This window comes from Ooceraea biroi, chromosome 1 (genome assembly GCF_003672135.1).
Source record: "Ooceraea biroi isolate clonal line C1 chromosome 1, Obir_v5.4, whole genome shotgun sequence".
Taxonomy (NCBI): Eukaryota; Metazoa; Arthropoda; class Insecta; order Hymenoptera; family Formicidae; genus Ooceraea; species Ooceraea biroi.
Genome location: NC_039506.1, coordinates 16,472,325 through 16,493,989, shown reverse-complemented (window position 1 = coordinate 16,493,989; position 21,665 = coordinate 16,472,325). Strand labels below are relative to the sequence as shown.

The 21,665-nt window shown below is 48.4% G+C and overlaps 1 protein-coding gene across 1 annotated transcript in view; it reads right to left on the bottom strand.

Annotated features, from left to right (window-relative positions):
- Nucleotides 1-21,665, bottom strand: part of LOC113561945 — an 87,009-nt gene that overhangs the window by 33,367 nt on the left and 31,977 nt on the right. Inside the window, exon 4 of the mRNA XM_026969624.1 lies at nucleotides 6,547-6,584. Coding sequence (XP_026825425.1) covers nucleotides 6,547-6,584 — 38 coding nt within the window. The remainder of the gene's footprint in view (nucleotides 1-6,546; nucleotides 6,585-21,665) is intronic.

Sequence of the window (21,665 nt, the reverse complement as noted above, 5' to 3'; positions counted from 1 at the left end):
CACCCTTTTCTGGAATCCTTTCATTCTTTGGCGCTCTTCGACGTTATGCGATGCATCTGTCTCGCCTACAATGTCTCCGCGATTTCGCTTCCAAATTCGCTTTCGTGATTCGATATGGTCATTGTGTTTCCGCATCTCGTGGGAGAAACTCCAACGCGGAGAAACATTTGCGAGAGCCGCAGAAGGAACGTCGCATATTGCGTCAATCAAAATATACGACTGCTGTATCGCTCTCTCTCTCTCTCTGTCTCTCTTTCTCTTTTTATCCTTGTCTCTTTCCTCTCACGTATTAATTTCAGACGCCCCAGAATTAAGACGCGATAAACGACAACGGAAAGTCCGGTCTGTCGTCGAGTGGCTTTAAATCGACGCACGTTCTCCCCTTTGTTACGATTAATTGTTTCCTTCCTGCGTTCTTAGCTTGCAAAGTCGTGCACACACAACGCTTGCCCTCCTCCCCGCGATAAAAGTTATGCACTTTATTAATCACGCGATTATCCTCCTCACGGAATACGTCACGTCACGATTTTTCATTGAGGAAAAAAATTATAACAGGATCAATATTAAAGACATCGGCGAAAAAAGATTTGGCTGACGTCTATGAAGCAACTCGAGTTGGAAACATTCGGCCAAGTACGAGGACGAGTGGCGGATCGGGACAGATGTGAGAAAACTAGAAGCAACGAGCGCGATGTGGGGTGCTTGCCAGCCAAGGGTCGCAAAAGACTCATCAGGTAGTAATAAGCATCTCTAAACAGCATTTTTTAGTACGCACGCAAACCTAGTTTCAGACTTAGTTCCAACTGTTCCATTGCCGTGGCTGCACGTTTTAAGGAGCCCTCGCAGTACGAATCGCATATTACGTTGAAAAAGGCGTTTACCTCTCGCAAAAAACCTTTGGATATGCGTCTCGGTTAATTACTTTTTTTCCGATCTCAAGAGATCTCGCGATCACGTCGAGCAGAATGCGCGCGCTCGTTGACGCATGAAACAAAGGTCTGGTTTCATTAAAGGGCAAATAAAAACCTTCGCTATTGGGCACGTAAAAAAAAAAGAAAAAACTGGAAAAAGACAGTGGCGGCCAAGCTTTCAGCGGAGCGTGTACTTGGGAGATTAGTGCGCTTTACTGCGCGCTACTCTTTTTCTCTCTTATCCCCGTCCGTTTTTCTCTTGAGGAGAAAAACGTGCGGTGGCCGCCGGGTTGCTTTGTGGATGGACACCCGCATTTTACATCTCTTCTCTTGAACGGAAGAGCGAGAATAGGAGGAACATGTCAGAGATAGGCAGGCTTCGCGAAAGGAACGACAGCGACGTCGACCGAGAGACTCATGACGAGAGATGGCCAGACATCCCTTTTTGCACATCACGCGAGATTCTATCGTTTACACGGCTTACTTTACGCGTTTCATTTTGACGACACACATGTGTTTCTGGTCGCCCATCGATGATATAATTATCAGAGTAATTATCGATTGCAGAGCGTTCGAGTCGGAGCGAGAGAAAAAGATTGAGCGTACTTTACAAAGTACGCTCGGTAATCTCGCAAAGGAATGATCGTAATTTGTACGAAGGAAAATTGACATCAAGTGTGAATTGCGGGAATGATCGAATGCGACCAGCGCAATTTGCACCGCAGTTGCGGCGACGCAGAGAAACGGCGAACGCGATCACGAGCGATAAATCTTGGATATTCGACGCGGGGTCTCTCACCTTGGGTGATCGTAAGTCCCCGAGAAACATAGGGGGACTCGGAAGGCTCTACGTCACGACACACAGCACGGCAGCTGCCGGTACGTCATACTTTTTCTTTGTCTCAAAAGACCCTTCTCTTCAGTCGGTACTCTTTGGGGTACGGACCGGGGGCCACGCGCCCGCGGCAGATGTTCCGTGACGCATGCCCCTTTGCTTCTGCATATTACGTACTTATACTTGGAATTCGCACGTACAAGGCGCGCAACACGCGACCGATTCCCAATGAGCACGCGCGTGATCCTCGACGACGGATCGAAAGCGCTGGGTGACAAACGTGTTCTGTGAAATGACCGGCGTACAATACCGCGAAAGGGGTCGCATCCAAATTTCATGACAACACCCTCGGCAATCTCTCTGCAGTTACTGCTCAAAAGCGGGTAAAGTAAATTTCGAGGGAGGGCATCGTCAAAATTAGCTGACGAATTTATACGAATCTAAGCAAAGAATTTATCTAATATTTCTTAAAGCGACAGAGAGAGAGAGAGAGAGAGGAAAAGAAATGAGAGGCATCCGCATATCTACGTACGCGCGACGCAATACCCGTGCACGTATATATCTCTAGAAGCCGCCCCGCGCGATAACAGCCAGCCTCGTGATAAAGAACAATATAATGGTCTTGTTAAAGATACGAAATACGCCTACTGCGATAAAAGTGAGTAGCAGCGCACAGCGGTCCAGCGAAACAGCGCTCGGAGAGCACGCGAGACGGATATAATTTCTCGATACTCGAATACACATAGTTTCGTGCCTAGACAATTATGTATTTTTTTTGCTTGATGTATCTTCTCTCAAATTTTAGTTAAGAAACTGCAGCCTAGCGCATCTCCGAGCGGTAATCTCGCATTACGTTCGTTCGTTGCTCAATCATATGATAATAGCCACTAGACTCGAAACGTGCACGTGGCTCTCGCTCGCAATTACAATATATTGATGCGTGCCCGGCAAAGAGAAAGGGGAGGGCAGCACGATGCACAAGAGACGGACGTTCCTTGGCACAGCACACGTCGTCACACCTGACGTCACACACTCGTTAGGGGGCAGATGGCCCCCCTCTCAAGCGTGACGTTGGGCCCATGGGGTACCTGGTGGCGTCTATCTATGGAGCCTTCCCCTTGCCATTTCTCTCTCTGTCTCTCTCCATCTCTCTTTCCCCTTGGTATCCCATAAGGTGAGGCAAAATAAAATAAAACTCCCGCGAAGGGAGTTCCCTTCTCCTCGCGCACACATGCGCAGCTGCTCAGGTAGCTACTTCCACATTACAGGACGGAACTGCCGTGGGGTGCCCCGTTGGTGCCCCATAGAAATTCCGTCTGGCCAGACGCCTGGCAGCTCCCTCGGCACGTATGCCATCGAGGGGGAGCGAGCGAGCAAGAAAAAAGAAAGAGGTTATCAAGGTGACGGAGTTACGATCGATTTGTCGGGGTATTCGTATACGGAAACGATTCGCGTGCATGCACACACACGCACACATATACATGTGCACGCATGCATGTATGGAAAGCGCGATCTCCCCCCACGGAAGGGAACGTACCTTCGAATGCCACTATGTACGCGCATTTGTCACGCATCGAGAAGCGTACAGGCCGCGCAATTATAATATTTCTAAAATCGACAGAAGAATGTATCTCTTCCTGTTTAATTAAAATCTGGCGAATATGTTGAAAGATAAGATTCTCATTTTTCAAATCCTTTTATCTCAATCAAGGCTCGTCTCGAATTTTCTCAGGTGATTAATGATGGTCAATGCACTGCTGAAGTATCGACAAAGATTTCCCGGTTTAGGCAGACGTTTAACACTGTGCGTACCGATTTTATCCAAAGCTGTCTCATTAAAGCGTGACAAAGTGGCTGTAGGAACAGCCAAAGAAACGTTCCTTTCTCCAAAGGGACCAAAGTGACCGTCCTTACCCGCTGTGAAAGGACCAACGGCGATCTAATTGCGGCGAGCACGCAGCAAAAGGTTTACAAGGTGGCAAACGAGTGCAATTCGCATTGTACGATTTGTATTTCTGCAAAGAGTGGTAGCTCGTAAACGATTCCTAAACGGCCAATAACGACTCGGATCGGTCGATCTTTTCACGCCTCGGTTAAAAGAGAAGGCAAGCGGTGCCAGGCAATTTGTCGCCGCTCGTAAATCCTGCTAATTCCCAGCACGAGACATCCGGTTTCCCTGCAAGGCGTTGCGGAGGCGTTTCGTGTGGTAAACATAATGTCGAGCCTGTAAAACCTGTCCCTTTTAAGCGCGCAGCATCCCTTCTTCTGGTCTCTCCGCAACGCGTGCCAACTATGGTGAATCGCACCTTTTTCCTCGACAACACCTGGGGATGTTCTTCTGCCTTTCGTTACGCGTTTCATTTTCATTCATGCGTATTCCGCAGCGTTCGTGTTCCCTCCCTCTCGTTTCATATTAAAATAAATTCTTACGTGAAAGGTCGTCATTATTTGATATTGAAACAAGCGAAAATTGCAAGAATAATTTTCCATCTCATGCATAATCGACCGGCTCGTTTCGGTATTAAAAACTTCAACGGAGATCGCGCACTAATCCCCGGGAGAGCAGAATTCGTGCGTTTTCTTCAGGGCACACCAACGCGCAACGTTATCCCTTTACGTACCGCTATCCGCCCACTCGAATCGCCGCTCGTGCGCGCTTAAACCGTAGCGTCTCGGCACGAGGCATGATAAAAATGAAAAAAAAAAATAGGAAAAAAAGGGAGAGAGAAAGAGAGAACTAGACGAGCGAATAAAGTATTAGGGAGCGATCAGAGGGGAAAAAACACGTAACTGTTGCCTGCGCTTCCCCCGTCCGTCGTTAAGTGCGGAATTCTGTTCGCGGCAGATTGGTCGATCCTCTCAACGGTATCCGGCACCAATTTCGAGGCTCTCGTCTATAACGGGAGATTAAAAGTACTAATAACGATCGGGCGGAGAAAGAGAGAGAGAGAGAGAGAGAGGGAGAGAGGGAGAGAGACAGAGAAAGAGAACCGTTCACGGGCTGCAAACTACCGCTATGCATCGTCTTTCGCCGCATGACGCACAATGACTCCGTAACATATGTCGAACGAACGCGCTCTTCCTTCGCTCTCTCGAGCGCCGGCCCGCATCGAGATGCGTTATTAACTTGAGCGAGGGGGCGGGCAGGGGGCGATAGAGTTTTGTCGGTCGAGCGACCGCGAAGGAAGAGGGAAAACATCGGTGAGGCGCGCGAGGGGTGAGAAATTCCATTTTCGCGTTTAGACCGCCGTCGGTTCATAAGACACGTGGGTGGAGACAGGGCGGGGAACCGAGCCATCTGGTTCTCCAGGTTGCGGGGACCAGGTTCTATATCGTGCCGAAGGCATGCCCCGCCGTGAGGGTCTTTTAAATCTACCGGAGACACGCACCTTGAGACCTGTCCCGGCCAAGGACCCTCGAACGCTTGGCCCTTTAAACATCGACGCCGGAGCGAAGACACCGAGGCGCCCTTCACGTCCCTCCCCCCGTCCCGCGCCTTCTGTCGACGACCTCGAGGGTAACCGCCGCATGAATAGTACAGCTCCTTTCATTCCCGGCTACGATCCCGCGTGCATTCTTCATTCGGCCCGTCTCAATTAAGCTCAAGCTGGACGATCGCCTTTTCAATTTGTATCGCTCTTAATAGCCCTAATGCTTCTCCAGCGTGGAGGACTCGTGCACCTGCGAGGTGTGAGCAAGCCGCACCGGGACCAAGCAACGTAACGAAACAGTTCATCTAATTAATTTTGTGTCCAGTTGTAAAATGGATCTACGTGAATATTTAATTTATCTCTCTTTCTCTTTGCGTGCGTATGTGTGTGTCTGGATGTGCACTCACAAAAATGATCGATGCGATCGCAACGGGGCAACGTCGGACCCTCCTCCGAGCATCTGTTGACGTTACGTGGACACACGTAACGTCGTATCCGTGCTGTTTGCGCGGAAGATCAGCACGCTGTTGACGGTCGACCGACAAAGCCAAATTAATTTGCAAACCACTGCGCTCGAGTGAATCCGGGGGTGAATGCGTCGCGTGCTAGGATCACGAGGAGGCGCGCGAGGGGATGCGCTGTCTTCGAGTGCAGCGCATCAGGAGATTGGAAAAAAGTGCAGTTCCAGATGCTATCGCGACAAACATTTCTGACCCATATCCGATAGCGGTTCTCGTTACGCTCTATCTGTACCGGCGCCCTTTTGTTTCCTTGCGCAGCAATTCCTCTCCGATCCAGCCCCTGCCTTCTGGATCTTCGATACGATATGTATTTGCGTAGGCAAGCGAGCGAGGGGATGCATCGTAAAGCCTTCGCTGCCACTCTTGTCAGTCGCACATGCACTTTTGTCTACGTCACGCGTATGCACCGTGATGTGGTGGGACGAGTCGGCTTAGGGCCCCGCGGGGGGATGGATTGACAGTGGGACTTTTATTAGGGAAGAAGTCAGCGAGAGAGCATGATTATGTACCTTAGAGCCTCTCCGTCTCACGCCCCCGAACCACCCCCATCGACAGCCTTCTTCCTTTCTCCACCGACTCGACGCTAGGCTGTTTCGTCGTCGTCATCACTGACGACGACGAAACGGCCACCACGACACGCAGCCCCTCCCCCGCATTGTCAATCCCTGGCTCGACACTCATATATGCGTACATTGGCGTAGAACGGCGCGGAATTGTCGATGGGTTGCGATTACAATACAGCTTGTCCCGTTTTGTCTCGCGCGAGTAAGGCAAGTAAGGTTCCCGAGGAAAGTTTTTCTACTTTTTGCGAATCGAAGTAACATGGCCGCGATGGATATAATACTTACGTTGTACGTTGCCGTGGCGGTGCGAAAGGTGCCGTCCCCTAAAACAGAAAAAGATAATTACGGCAAACTATCGAAGTATACAAGTACGTGTATCTTACTTCTATACTATCTACCGATTTCGCATCTCTCTCTCTTTCTCTTTCTCTCTCTCTTTATAAATTGCAGCAATTTATAAAGCAGTTTATATTTATATTAAACATTTATAGCGTTATTTTATCGTATACAATGTTTGCAACAGGTTCATTAAAAATTTTGATCTTTATAACAATATTCTAAATAAAAAGAACAATTTCTTATATTTATTAGAATCCAATATTTATTTTCGTACAATTCTTGTAGCTATAAATTTTTATAAATTTGATAGAGAGCGCTATTGTGTGCTAGACGTTAAAAAATTGCGACGAAGCATTAGAGAATTTGTAAAAGTGAAATTGCCGAGAGTTCAGCCGTACTCCTCGAAATTTGCATATCTACCTCGCCAATGCCGCTCAAGGCGATATTGTCGTCACAATGAAACCCTCTCCAAAGCTCGCCACCATCCCCAACACAGTTGCATGGACGATGCAACGCGCGCGTGTCGGCGACGAGCTTTTGCCTCACGTCACACGTGCCAAAGTTCACGAATTTCGATCGCGCATAAATATCGAGGCGATATAAATATAGCGCTGCGTTCTCTCCCGTGATTCCTCGCAATACTCCACGGTTAAAAATAAAACCATTTTCCTGGAATGGATTATTCAATTGAAGCCGCGCGTAAAATAGAACTGCAAAAGTATCGCGTACGTTTGCATTAATAATAAATTGCGTTTCGAAGCATTCTTTTCGAAAGCGCTCTCGAATCTTGATGGTTCCAGATATCATCTCTGTGTGACTTTATCATTCGAGAGACTTTAGCGCGACAATGTACTTCCATCCACTGCATTGTTTCATTGTGGAATGCACGAGGAAGGATCGAGGAAGTACAAGTCAGGAGGAGAACGAGGACCAAGGAGGTCGTAGGTGTGAGGCTACCAGTTCGACGCCAGTATCTGAGACAGTTTTGGCCGGCAAGACTTAACAAATAGGCAAAGTTTCGTCGCGAGGATGCCGTAGTTTGCGGATTCTCCGGCGCAGCCTCGACATCCTCTCTCCTCTTTGTTCCCAAGTTTATGATGTATTAGCCTGCTCTCCCTGTGCTCTATAGCCCTACCTCCTCTTTCCCGTTCTTTCCCTATCCATCTTCCCAGGCGTTCCCGCGGCACGTCTACTCTCTACAATTAACCGATTTATGCAGCTGCGAGATTTATTTACGCAAAGTGGACGCGGCTCAGCGAGAAGCCGCGTAGCACGGAGAAATGACAGGTACGACCACTCGATCTTAATAAATCGTCGTCGAACGGTCCGTGACCGTTCGGACGGAGAAGCGATAGAGATCCTTCTTGCACGCGGATGCGCCCGCTATCCCCGAGATTAATAAACTCCGTCGCGTTTCGGCTTAGCCCACGGCGTACTCGGCGCGCGCGCGGGGGAAAATCAATACCCGATACACATCCCAAAAGGTCCGCTTATACTTGTCGCGCTATCTCGCTTTTATCTCGATCGTATCTCTCATACTGGCGTGTACGCCTAGCGTCTCTACACGTACACGTCCAGACACGCAGCGTCCCACTGTACGGACACGGAGACATGCGTAACATGCCCCGGCGAGCACACGTATCGGCGCCGCCGCCCACACATCGTTTCCCACACCCTCTCACTCTCTTCGGGGCTCTTCGGGGTGACAGATGGCTTTGTAGACAAAGAACTTGGCCGACTGGTTTTCGTTGGACGTTACGTAACCCGATAAAAGCAAACCCAAGTCGATCGCTCTGACATTGCGGTGCCGGGCTCTTCTCTCCGCGCGATCCAGTGGGGCGGAATGATGGGGTTGAAAATCAAATCCGAACGTCTCTCGATGGCAATCTTTGTCCGGCCAAGATTACTCTCCTGACTTCTCTCTCTCCCTCTCTCTCTTTCTCTCTCTCTCTCTCTCTCTCCCTCTCTTCCCCCTTCCCTCCTCGTTCTGTCCATCATCCCTTAATCACCAATCAGATATTCCCCCTCGCGACAGGATGGCAAACCGTGTTGATCGCGATTGAAGCGTACTTTGGTGCCGCTTCGCGGTGATTAGACGATTAGGAGAGTCCTTTGCAGGAAAGCACGTTACAATCGAATATAGAATTAGCCGCGGCCATTGTGCGGAAATGTTCTCTCAACGGTTCTCGGCGTGCTCGCGTTAAACTCTTTTCCATCGTACGACGTCGCTCCACGCGTAACGGCGACTTAAAAATAGTTTCTAATATGTCGGCCCGGAGGGGGGGAGAAGTACGCATGCCGATATAGATATATTAACGCGGCGCATAGTTATGACGTGCACAAGCGCGTTGTTGGAAACAGATTTATAATTAGTTTCCTGTTGCTGCGACCACGTAAAGCGTACGCGCTCGTTAGGTATAGAATCAGCTTTGACGATTTAGCCTCGATACGCTTGTTCGAGCATTGACACGATATTTCTGGATATGGATTATATATTATACGCGTTATTCATTGTGCATGCTGCATCATTCGCGCATGTTACACGAAAGATTCTACCTGAAACACTCATTTGCTAAATGTGGAATGATGCAATTATTAGCTGCCGTTGTTTGCCACTCTTCCTCCGGTTTGCCGGCGATCTCATCGATTCTTGCACGTGTGTCCACTTCTTATTATCGAAACTATCTTTCCATAATATATTTAAAAAGCAACGATAAGTTTCTTATCGATTTTATGCTGCAATAAAAGCTCATAAAGGCGAGTTTCAATCGAGCGAGATGTCCTCAAGCGATGAGATTAGTTTTTCGGTTCTCGTCTTACGTTCCACACGCGTGATTAAACTATGCGTGCGTACCGTGCACACATACGCGCATCCAAAAAAGGGGCGTCGCGTCGACGAGTGGCACAATAGGCACGTGGCAGAATCTAATCATCGCCAAAGACTCGGGGTGAGTCTACGTTTTTTTTTCAAGTTTCCTATTCAGCGTGTTAACTCTCTGGAAATTTATTAATTTGGGCTAGCTAGTGTCAGATCGATAGGTCGCTTTGCAATTGTCTCCCTTCCATACGCTCGGTCCAATAAAAAGTGATCGAGTAACAATGTTGGTATAAATATTTTTCTCGATAACGACAAATACGTAATTACAAATTTCGACCAGTTATTTCTCTGTTTCTTAAATAGCCCTTTTCAATATAAAATTTCAATGGAGAGAGAGAGAGAGAGAGAGAGAGAGAGAGAGAGAGAGAAACTGCTGCGTAAATTAAAAGTCCGATAAAGATAGAAACACTCGATGGGAATAGATCTGTCAATGAAGCGAAGTTGATAAATCTGTCTGCGAAGTTTGTACGAATATAACTACTCTCTTACAATTAAACATGTGTTCCGGATGCAACGCGTCAAACGTATCTTGGTCGCGCATTGTCACCCATCGAGCAAAGTCGTATTTCCATATCTAAAGTTAGTATTTGATAACCAGCTCGATATTCGATTAAGGTTCTATCGTGCACGGGAGACTCGGTTATATCTGAAAGCGAGCTACGAACATGTGGCCCCTGCCTCAGGAGACGCCCCCTTCGTATAATCGTCAAAGCAGTAATGGAATATTTCGATCGCGGTGGGAACGGACGAGATAAATGGTGAGCGATAATCTCTAATCAGCTAGGTTTATATTCACACGTATCGCATGTATAATACGAGCGCATTTTTAAAAAATCGTTAAACATTAAAGATCCAGCGGCAAGGAGCATTTCGCGAGGCAGCAAAATCTCGGCAATCTGCACAAGTGGCTGAGATCGAAGTTACACACAGGATTTCCGCGGTTATCGGCGTTAAGTATCCTGCTACGGGACCCGGGATTCCTTCTAGGAAAGGACGAAGCAACAAGTGGCTTCTTAGCTCGGACAATCTTAGCTCAATGCTCAACAAGTGTTCCCAAGTGAATACGCAACCTCCAGACCGTCCCGTAAGAAAGCTCGAGTGCAGGTCCGTGTCGCGCAGCGATTCTCTCTTAATCACTAGTCATTGTCCCGTGCAATAACGCAGCGCCATAAATTTCGCGCGTTCGTTTTACGACCCCGAGACCTTAACCACTTCGCTTTATGGAGATGGGGTTTCGATACGAGGTGAGCCGGCAATTTTATGAACGGTCCGCGCACAGTTGCGCGGCTTGATGATTCTTCGCGAAGTGTTACGTCAATGACACACTTTCAATTATGCGTGTAATCAATTTAAATGGAAATTTAAATCATAACATTAAATTTAAACCGTATTAATGTGCCACATCAAATATTTACCGATTAAATATTGTTGTATTTAATATAACTGACTCTATTGATTTAATTTGATCGAATTACTGAAAGAGGTCGGCTTTTTCAAACGCGCGGAACAAACGCGCACGCATAAACTGGCCCATAAAGGTGAGATCGCATTCGGATCGCCACGGGGAAAAGCTCGTGCTACCTCGTGATGTGACTCGATTTATCGCGTCGCGTATAATTATCGTCATCAAAGTGCAGCAGCGAGGTTTAATATCACGGACTACTTTGGACGGAACAAAGCGCGACTAATCCCGAGACGAAGGAGAACACGAAGGAGAAAGAGAAGGCCGGTATCGCGTGCCGCTCTAAATAATAAAATAAAACCGACCCTCCACGGATCCTTAGCCTGCGCTCAATACCGACAGCAACAAGTTGATATCTTGTTTCCTCGACGGTTATAGGAGCGGCGACGGGGGAGCGGAGGACGCCGTCGTAAGAAAATGCCTGTCCTTTCTTCCGAGTTTCGCCGGCGGAGCGATTCTTTACATCAACAGGTTCCTCCGTAGCCCGCGGCCCGGAAAATCTTCGAGGGACCGGATCTCTTTGGTCGCGCGCGAGTAGGGGTCGAGAGAAAACTTGCGCCTCAAGAATGGCGAGATGGGGTGGGCGGACTTCCTTAGGGTCTCTGAGAAAACTGGAAAGGGATGAGAGTTCCTTGAGGGTAAACGGAGCGAGGACGTCTTCGGATCGCGGCGTCTTGTAACCTGTTGAAGCAACGCCCCTCTCGGGAGATAAAGCGTCTTTTTGAGAGACAGAAAGAGGGCGGCGATAAAGAAGCCGGGATAAGAAACAGCGTGTCGTGATTGTGTAATTAAATTAATCAATTACGAGCAACGATCGGTTTCTTCGTCAAAGTGGTACGATTCTATTAAGGCGTCGCGCAACATTGTGCTAAATCGAGCCGTTGTCTTGAGAAACGAGTCGTTTTCTCGCGAGAGCGACAAGTTGATCTTACTAAAGGAAAAAAGAAAAATCTTTAAACCTTCGGGACAGAACCCGCGCACTGATGGCTGGATAGCTAGCCAGAGGGAGAGACAGCGGCGAGGTCTCTAAACAGCAAGACGGCCAAGAACGAAAAGAGGGAGAGAGAACGAAAGAGGGACCGAAGAGAAGAACGAAGAAAAGGAGACTGAAGAACGAGAGCTCTTTGAAGAAGTGACACCTTTGTTTTCCCAGAGGGGGCTCGAACGTACCGTAAAGGGTTAGTAGTCTCCAGGAAAATTGACGTTACGAGGAAATTACTCGGAAACAGAGACAAAACCCTCCTCGTTGACGATGTGCATTTACGCGATAGCATGTGCACATCTAGAAACTCGTTAACTCGTTTAAATATCGCATTAAATCGACGCGAGACCGACTAAATGCTTGAACCGCGCGAAATACATTTTTCATAGCATTATTAACATTCTCAAAACAAAGAATATAATTACAATAATCAAACTCATAATTATCCAATAATACATATCGCGCGTGTGCTATTATTAATTATATCCATATTTATAAAAGCTTTTCGAGGTCGAATCGAAATGAAGCTCGCTTTGCAAAAGCTGTCCGTCAGATTCCCGGGTGCAAAATTGATTTATCCGCAAGGATCGATCGTCGTCCCGCATTCTGCGAAAAGTGGATGGCTCAATCGAATCTCGAGCATCACCCTATGGGGTGATCAACCTCGCCTGACTTCTTTTTTTTTATGCAGCGTGTGCGCTTTTTGTGGGCACGAGGCCTTTTATAAGACGTCAGGAGTATTGTGTCACCGTCAATGCACGTCCTGCCGGGATAAATATTTAACAGTACCACCGCACCGTTAAGTCAACATCCCGGAGATTCTTCCCCGGTGTTCTTCCGGTGGCCGCCAGGAACTCACCGGGCACTCAATCATTCGGCTCCTATTGCCAATAAATAAGCGCAACCTTAGAAAAACGCCGGAAACGCGCGAGCGAGGATTTTACGTGGATTCAAAATATGCAGAACGCGGTCGCGATGCTCGAACGCACATCGACAAAAGGTACGATCCCACAAGGTAAAAGGAGCCCCGCATGCGTGGGGGTGGATAGGATAGGGATCCTACGATCTACGAGCAAAATGAAAAGAAGATCGGCGATTCTGTTTGTCGACAAAACGCCGCGAACAGAGGCGGTTTCGCATTATACGCCCGTCGTAAATAGACAGCGGTGAGCCACCTACAAGCAGATGATGATGATGAACCTTTTTGGGACTCGTCGGGATTAGCAGCGACAGGCGGGCAGTGCACGCGCGAGCCGAGCCTTAGTCGAGAGGTACGAAACAGAGAAACACCAAATGACGAGAGTCGTGCGAGAGTAATTTGAGATGCTCTTCTTCTTCTTCTTCTTCAGCTGCCATTGCCGGCAGATGCCGAAATTGGTACGACGGAGACAATGCTATGGACGGGGATAATGGACTTCTTAATTCGAGAACATCTAGTTGAATGCATGCATTTCTATCCGCAGACTGCGCTTCTCGTATCGAAACGTCCGTCAGCCTGGTTCTCCGCGGTGGACAATGCATTCTGTGCTCGGAATCGTGATACCTTGACGCGCTACACGTAACTATGAAATGTCTTTCTTGTTGAACTTTCACCTTTTATTTTTACCCGGTGATTTGAAAATTAGGAACTCTCCTCGATATCGTAGTTTTCTATAAGGATCCATAAGTGCGAACCTCTCTCACCTCCGACAAGAGTGTACGCGCGCAGGCTCATGAGGAGGTGCATGCTATGCGATTCATTGTCAGCTGACACCTGTAGACGGGACACGTACGTGGCCACTTACTTACGAGGAAGTGGGGTGAAAAGCTCTCATGCGTTCTTTTCATCGCGCTTCCCAGCGGGAATGCTGCTTTATGTCTACACGACGTCATCCATCTTGTTAGGACGTTACATGGAAACGAGTCTTCCTCATCCTCTTTACTCGGGGCGTTCTTAAGTCTCCGAGTTTCCATCGCAGTTTTTCACGCGTGGCCATGGGGGTGAGAACATCCGAAGCATTAAGTCTTACTCGCTTACTCGCCTCTCGCGCCTTTGTAAACGCCGTTTTACGGATAAGGCAACGCAAGAAACGTTCACGGTTTTATGCCACGGGAATCGCCGTGACGCGAGAGGGTCTCGGGACGGAGCGGGGTACTTTCCTTTAATTAAAAGACAGCTATTATTCTTCAAGGGAGGCGGAGGCGAGACAAGGAGGCCGCCGCGCGTATTTATCTCGGCAAATGTTTGGCGAGTCGGCTTACATACTTGCAGCTAGAGAATATTTTTCTAATGAAGGCGGAACTCGAGAGCATTCTCGTGCTCATGAAAGTCCAACGACGTCGTGCAAGAGTCGAATCTCTGTGTTATTTCAGGACTTTGCACGTTCGCGGATTTTATCTCGCGTTATTAAACCGCCGCTCTCTACTCGGGTAGATTTTAATTTTCGCCTCCTTTAAAAGCATGCGCGCGCGATTCAATCGATCAATTTAATGTGGAAACAATGATTTCTGAATAAGCGCGATAATAACTTCTTTGTAGAACGTTGTTGTTTTATCGAGCGACACAATTTTGGACGCCCGATCAATTACTCGTATCGCGAATTTATTAACAGGCGGGCTCGCACCACCTCTTAGGGATGGGCACCGCAAGTAAAACCGCGCTGGTTATTACGGGGATAGTTACCATCTGCCTTTCGTTACCTGTAAATTTGTGCACCTGGACGCATTGGCGCCACCGCGCAGTCCGTCCGTGTTCTTTATTGGTGTATAGATTTATCGATTCCGGCAAAATTGGCGGTTACGACAATGATTTGCCAAAAATTGCGCTTGATTAATTTCGCACGGGGCGCGAGGCGAAGGGGAAAGTTGTATTTTACTTTCGCGAGGACTATTGATGTTTCATCCTCGAAATAATTGCTCGAATTCGAGTCACCTTAAACACAGCCTTATTCACAATTGCACACGGTTGTTACAAATGTATCTCGTAGAGCAAATTAATCTCGCAAGTAAGAGTAAGACGTTTCCCGTAAGTAAGACCAATTCCGTTTCCGTTTCCGTCGTGAGCCGCGTAACCCAGCAAATTCGTAATAAAAACCTTTCAACAACGGCCGAATGATTGTTTGAACTGAAGCATCTCATAGTATCGGCGAGTGCATTCGATTTATGCACTCGATTAAACGCAAAAATCCATTGCTTAATTATCCGTAATATCCGTGGCAATCCGTGGAATATCATGGACCGCCGGGCCGGACCAGTTTGAAGAGCGACGAGTAGTAAAAAAAAATCCCACCTACGCACGTACACGCGTGCAGTCGATCGGCCGCGCTGGTTGGTCTGGGGGTAAAAACAAAAATCGAGGCCGAGCCCGCAGATACGCGGTTTTTGCGAAATTACGGATCCCGCCTCGAACCTTCGCACACTCCCGTAAATCAATCGGCGCTTCGACATTCGTATATATTCTCCGTTAATTATTTTTATTCACGGCCCAGCGTATAGGAACGCCCAGTTCGCCGGCTGGGAGTTCGTATTTTGTACGCATACGCACGAGTCCCTAGTCCACCCCGACCGCACACACACGATCGGGGGTTGCTGTAAGTGTGCTCGATGCACCGAGATGTGCGTGCATGCACGTGTCGCTATACGGTGAACCCGCACACGCTCGCGTAGATGTGTGTATGTGTGAGTATGTAAGTGTATTGGTCGCTCGTGCGCAGCATGCGTCCGCGTGTACTGGCGCACGCGTGTGCGTTACGTATTTTCGAATAGCGCGAGCCGGGCTGGTTCGTCAAATTTGCACATTTATTCGTTTACCGTCATACAATCGAGCTTAAAACTCGCGCGGACGCGCGTGTGAGTGCGCGGTCGCCCCGTCGATACACGCTCGCACACACGCCGCCAGCTCATCCCTTATTCATAACTCTTCGAAGGGCTTGATGGAGCTCCAAAGCTCACGACACAGCCTGACGATTTTTTTGCACTTTGCTTTCGTGTTTTCCGTCGGACGGGGGTGGCGCATTTTCTTCACAAAACACTTGGTCTGACGAGCCACGTCATTCCATAATAGATCCGATATTAATCAAGCGTTTCACGAGACATCGTCCGCGTCGACCTCGCGGCCGGTTCTATCGTTTTATTAAATCGCATTAATCGGTCTCTCGAGGACAAACAGTCCAGTGCACGCTTCCTTCGACGAGCCTTTTAGTCATGTATTAATAATTTCGGTATTTCGAGGTGACGATATGCCGCTGGAGCTTGCGTGAGCGTGACTATCCGAGCGTAATAATTCGCAGGATTTGCGACCGTGCGGGGCAGCTGCTAATTAACGGTTCAATCGCGCGCTCGGTCGCTTCGATAGTTTAATTGATTCCGAAATAGTTGCCCTCCGCGAAACAGCCGTCGGGATGCCCGAGAATGAACCTCCGCGCTACCCTTGTCAGACATCCTGTGGTCAGGAGCCGCGGAGATCCGGCAAGAAATAAATTACCGAACGCTACACGGATCCCAAGAATGTCCACCCTTCCGCCTTCTTCCCGCCCGGGTTTACCCCCGCCTCCACCTTGCCATCGAGCAATTCGCGAAACAATCCCGGAGCAAATCGAACGCTCCGCGTCTCTTCGTTTCCCTCGCTTCCGTTCGAATGGGGCGAAACTGAGGACGGACTTTGTTTCTCGCAAAGGGGAGTATCATTGCTCGTCTTGCTGATAAAAAGCGAGTCCGGAGATCACGTTTCGCGGAGCCTTCTCTTAGAACGTACATGTTTCGACGTTGCAATACGATGCAACATGTATGTAATTTCATCTTGTCTCTCGTATTGTTGTGCAATATTTATAATTTTTATTATGTTGTATTTATTATTTTCACTACTCGTGTTGCACGAGTTCGATGCGCAATGTGAGCATTGCATTTTCGCTATGCGAAAAACAGAAAAGGCGTAATAAGCGAGCTTCATGCGTTGCTCGTAGTTTCGGAATCTCAAACTTTCAACACGCATGTAAGTAGTTCGCGTACAGCGCCTTTATTTTCCCGACTTTCGTTCGGTAGGCTCCCGAGAAGCGCGAAACAATCGTGAACTGTAAAATTTTCCTTGTTCTTTGTGTATTCTCCGGGTATCCAACTGCGTGCATGGTATCACGAGTATCGCAGTTATTGTGTAACTACATGATACTTGGACGCGAGCGAGTAATTCAAAGTAGTTCTGCACCGAACAGCAAATGCTCCAAAGGTTCGCGTCTTGTCTCACGATATTGAAATGTTTAACTGTTTCCAAGAAATTAATCGAAAGAAAACACTAATTATATTAATATTATAATCAATATTGCTATTAAACATTAAAAATGTCCCTTGCCCGCCTCTCAAACTCATCTATATCAAAGTCTGCCAAGCTTTCTCATCCCTCTGTTGTTTTAAATATTAGAGAAAGAGAAAGAGAGAGAGCATTCTATGTCCACCTCTTTAGAAATGACCTAAACTGAAATCGCGCTATGAAAATCTCATCGATCGCGTCCGCGCGTAGGGTGAATAAGATGCCGCCACTTCGGCCATTAACGGGAACCTGCGAACGACAAAGAGGGACGTATCAAGGATGAAGGTATAAATGCAGCGCACGCACACATCTTGCACGAGAAGGATAGTACCGCGTGTTCGCGACAGCTAGGCACTACACGGCCGCGCATCGACGGCTGGATGCCCGCGGAACGGCTCGTAGAGCTCGCAGCTTTTAAGCTTGACGTGGCCATTGGAAAGAACCGAGAAATCGAAGGAAGAGAGAGAGGCTGACTGCAATAATTATCGGACGTGGGAGGGGAGGAGGGGTGAGGACGGATAGACGAGGAGAGGACAGGACGAAGGGACAGAGAGGACGGCTGAGAGCGACGAAGAGAAGGACGACGCGCGCGCCCGCGCGCGCGCGCGAGCGACACGCAGGAACGAGAGAGGAAAAGAGAGGGAGGAAAAGAGAGGGTGCGAGGGACGATGAAAAGTTTGACCGGACGCAGCGAGCACAATGCATCGTGGTCCACCCTCCACCCCCGGGAGCGACCCACCCCATAATCCACCCGCATTGTACGACCAATCAATATTGTTTTATATCGTGAGTCGTGAGACGAACCGGCTCTCCGCTGGTTCGACTCGTTCGGCGCTACGCTCTCTTCGACGGTCGAGCTTGCAGTCCGTCGAAGCCCTGCGGCTTCCGGAAATTCTTTCGCATCCAACGACCGTCAGGAGAGGCCGATGGCCTTTCTTTCGCGATTCCGAGACGCTCGCTCGAGAACTCTCTAGTCGGTCCGCGTATTTGCGACTTAATTCTCGTCTCGTCGGCTCATCTCATTTGTGTCCCGCGAACAATGCGGTCTAGCCGAATTATCCAACTTTATCCTTGAGCTTAATCGGAGCTCGTCGCAATGCGTGCATAACGTATACATATAGTGAATCCAAGTGAATACACCTTCAAAGCGACAACGTATTTTAGACGCGTCAAACAAATCCGAAGCTCCAAAGCTTCGGGAAAGTAAATGTAAAATTCCACGTGTTACGATTAATACCCACCCTCTGTTCGAGGGCGCGAAATATGCGTTTATTCAGTACACGAGATAAATGCAGGTTCATTGATTAAACATGAGAACGATGCGCGTATAATTAATTAATGAATGGCTTCCGTGTGTATGAAAAACGGTGATTCCTCATTTTTTGGTATTGCATGATACACTGTCATTATACGTGATTTTCATTCATTTAATTCGACCGAGCCGATACGCGTACGCGTTTAATTAGTCGTTGCATATGTGCCGAAATTACGCGTACTTTATGCTCCATTTCAACAACGTGTAACAGGCAAAGATTTCAGCTTAATCATTCGGTACATTTGTAAATCGTGAATTTCAAGAAGTGTTTGAATGCCGAGATGCAAGCGTCATTATTCCGCCTACATTATTGACTCTGTAAAGTCACTCGTCTTGATTGCCGATACGAAAACATCTAAAGACGTTGACATACAAAAACGGTAATAAAACTGGATAGACAATTTCGATTTCGAGAATTTCAATGTCAGCTTTGTAAGTTTGCAGGAGTGGTTTACAAAAGCGTGAAAGGTCCGCTCTCTGTGAAAATGCTTGCCAGGCTACCGAAACATTTCCTGACGGATTCTCCGTCCGATCGACAACCCAGCTGCATGTCTATCGATTGCGCCTGTACGCTTTGCGTACGGTATACTGGAGATTCGGAGTCGGAGAGTGGTAATTCGAGCAGTCTCAACCGGAAGCCCGAGGCGTGACGACATTTAGGCCGATTTTTCCCCATTGGTACGTCGCTCGCGAGACGAACGACATTTTTCTTGCGCGACAACAGGAGGACGCAAAGAACCGCGCACAATGTGCATCCGCTTGGCTCGCCCGACGAGGATGCGTTTCGCTCGCGCGATGACGCTGATTCAGGATTATTCTCTCTTTAATTATCCCGTTTCCCCTCCGTCCTCCTTCGCCAGCATCAACGCCGCCATCGCCATCGTCGTCTTCTCTGTTGCGCTCGCGGAAAGGACAGAAAGTCCGGCGCACTAGCGACGCGATAACGAATTATCTTCGAGAACACGCTTCTTGGGCAGGAACCGGAAATATTGCTGGACGATAATGGCGATATCTCGCAAGAACCGTCACGTACTCCACGGCGTTATTCTTCTCGGTGCTTTTTTTTTCTCTCTCTCTTTCTACACTTACGTCACTCGAAGACTGATTAAGGCTCGAACGTTCTCTTGCTTTGAAATTTCGATAATTAATTTCACGAGTATTTCACGAAAGCAGTCCGTTCGGCGAGTCCAAAGCGCGAGTTCAAGGGTGAGTCCAGGGTACGTTTGCGTGCACGAAGCTACATTACGCTTTTATCGAAAATAATTTGTAGAATTCTTTGAAAATTCACTGTAGTATGCTGCAAGTGTACGATAATGCGGCGACAAGGCGTTCAGAGATAGCGAATCAAGGACCGATCAGAGTCATCCTCACATGTCCAGTGACGATTCACGAGCTTGCGGCACACGCACACACGTATCGCGTAATCATCCGTATGCTTGTGTGTTCGCGTGCGAATGTATGGCTGCATAAACGTAATGCGCTCGCACGCCCTCCTTCGCATAGGACTCACCATCGCCTTCCGCTCATCACGCGCTCAAATACCTACGCAAAACGAGTATGTCGACCGTTAACGTAATCTTGGAACTGGCATTAGTTCCATCAAGAGAGTATTTTATTGACGCTTTCCGCCATGCTGATCGCGTGCGGACCCGTGACACGAGCCCCCGGCGTAATTCTTTATATATATAAATTTTTTTTCTTCTCAATCTTGATTGACCGAGGACACACGTCGATCGGCAGCGGCGCGATAAGCAAGAGCGATAGAAGAGAACACTTCCCCACCCGCCGCTCTTTCTCGCATGTTGCGGCACAAATGCTATTCTTGTCGCAATTATTTTATGCGGAATTTGTGCCGTCCCACAATCGCGAGGCGGCTTTACGAAGAAGAAACTCGATATTCCGCGTCACACGCAAGATTGCAAATCTTGTTGCCGCCACTGTCTACGGTAATTAGGCCGACGGTCTAATTACGGAGCCCGCAGTTTTCGCGTGATGCGAATTTTTTATTCAATCGTTCAAACAGACACGATTTCGTCACGAAAGAAGGACGCCTCGTGTAGTACGCGGCCGTAAGTGTAGTATTTATCGGGCGAATCGCGTGCGGAGGTAGAACCGCGCTCATAATTGTTACACGGTTCTTTGTGTCTTTGCCAGGCCACGATTGGCCATGGTGGATAATCGAGTCGGGGCCCAACCTCATTGCGGGGACCCACTCACCGAAGATCCGGCCCCATTGGTCGCGACTCGCACAAAACGACGTGGAAACGTTCCAGAAGAACAAGCTGACGTACCATTGTCATCCTCCATACTCAACGCGACTGTTTAACGTATGCACGCCTCTACTCCCGTCTCTCTTCCCGGCAATGAGGCAACGATCACACCGATACCTCCGTACACTTACGTGCACTTGCGTGCCCACTTATGTGGGATATGACGTAAACGCCCCTTCTATCTACTCGCGCGACAACGTTTCTGCGCAACGTTTCGAGCCAGCGACACGCTACTCTACGAATTTCTTCGTGCGAATGCGGCACGCGGTTGCATCCTGGACAGGGAACCAGGATTCCTCCCGAGGTGTCCTCCGTGGTCGGTTTCGATAAAGTTTATTGTTGATTCCCGGTACCAATGTATATTTAGTGTCGCTTTGATGAGGGGCTGCGATATCCAGCGACGCGTAAAATCAGGAGCGATTAGTCGGAATGCACACAATTAACGCTGCAGTCGCTCGACGCGGTATTACATACATCCCGTGCGACACGCGACGGACAGTCTGATAACAGTTTTCGTCGCAGATCTAATATCCGCCACTGCACACTTAGGAATTCGCGTTTAATCACGCCTAATGGGACACCGCTGGCATCCGGTTTATCGAATTCATTTAATTTAGCGAAACTTTGCGCGGCGAATATGTCGCTGGACGATTGATACCTGCGTTCAACCGCAATTATTGGGTCTCGGACGATGGATCTCGATGTGTGCGTACGCGGCGAACAGGTCCTTAACGAGAGTTTGAGAAATGTTACGCTCATCAAGGTTAATCGGGGGTGAACCGGCTCATCTTAGACAGATGTCGAAACCGAAACCGCAAAGTTCAAAGGACCGTTATCCCTTCATTAGGACAAAGTTTACGCGGCTAACTTGCAATTT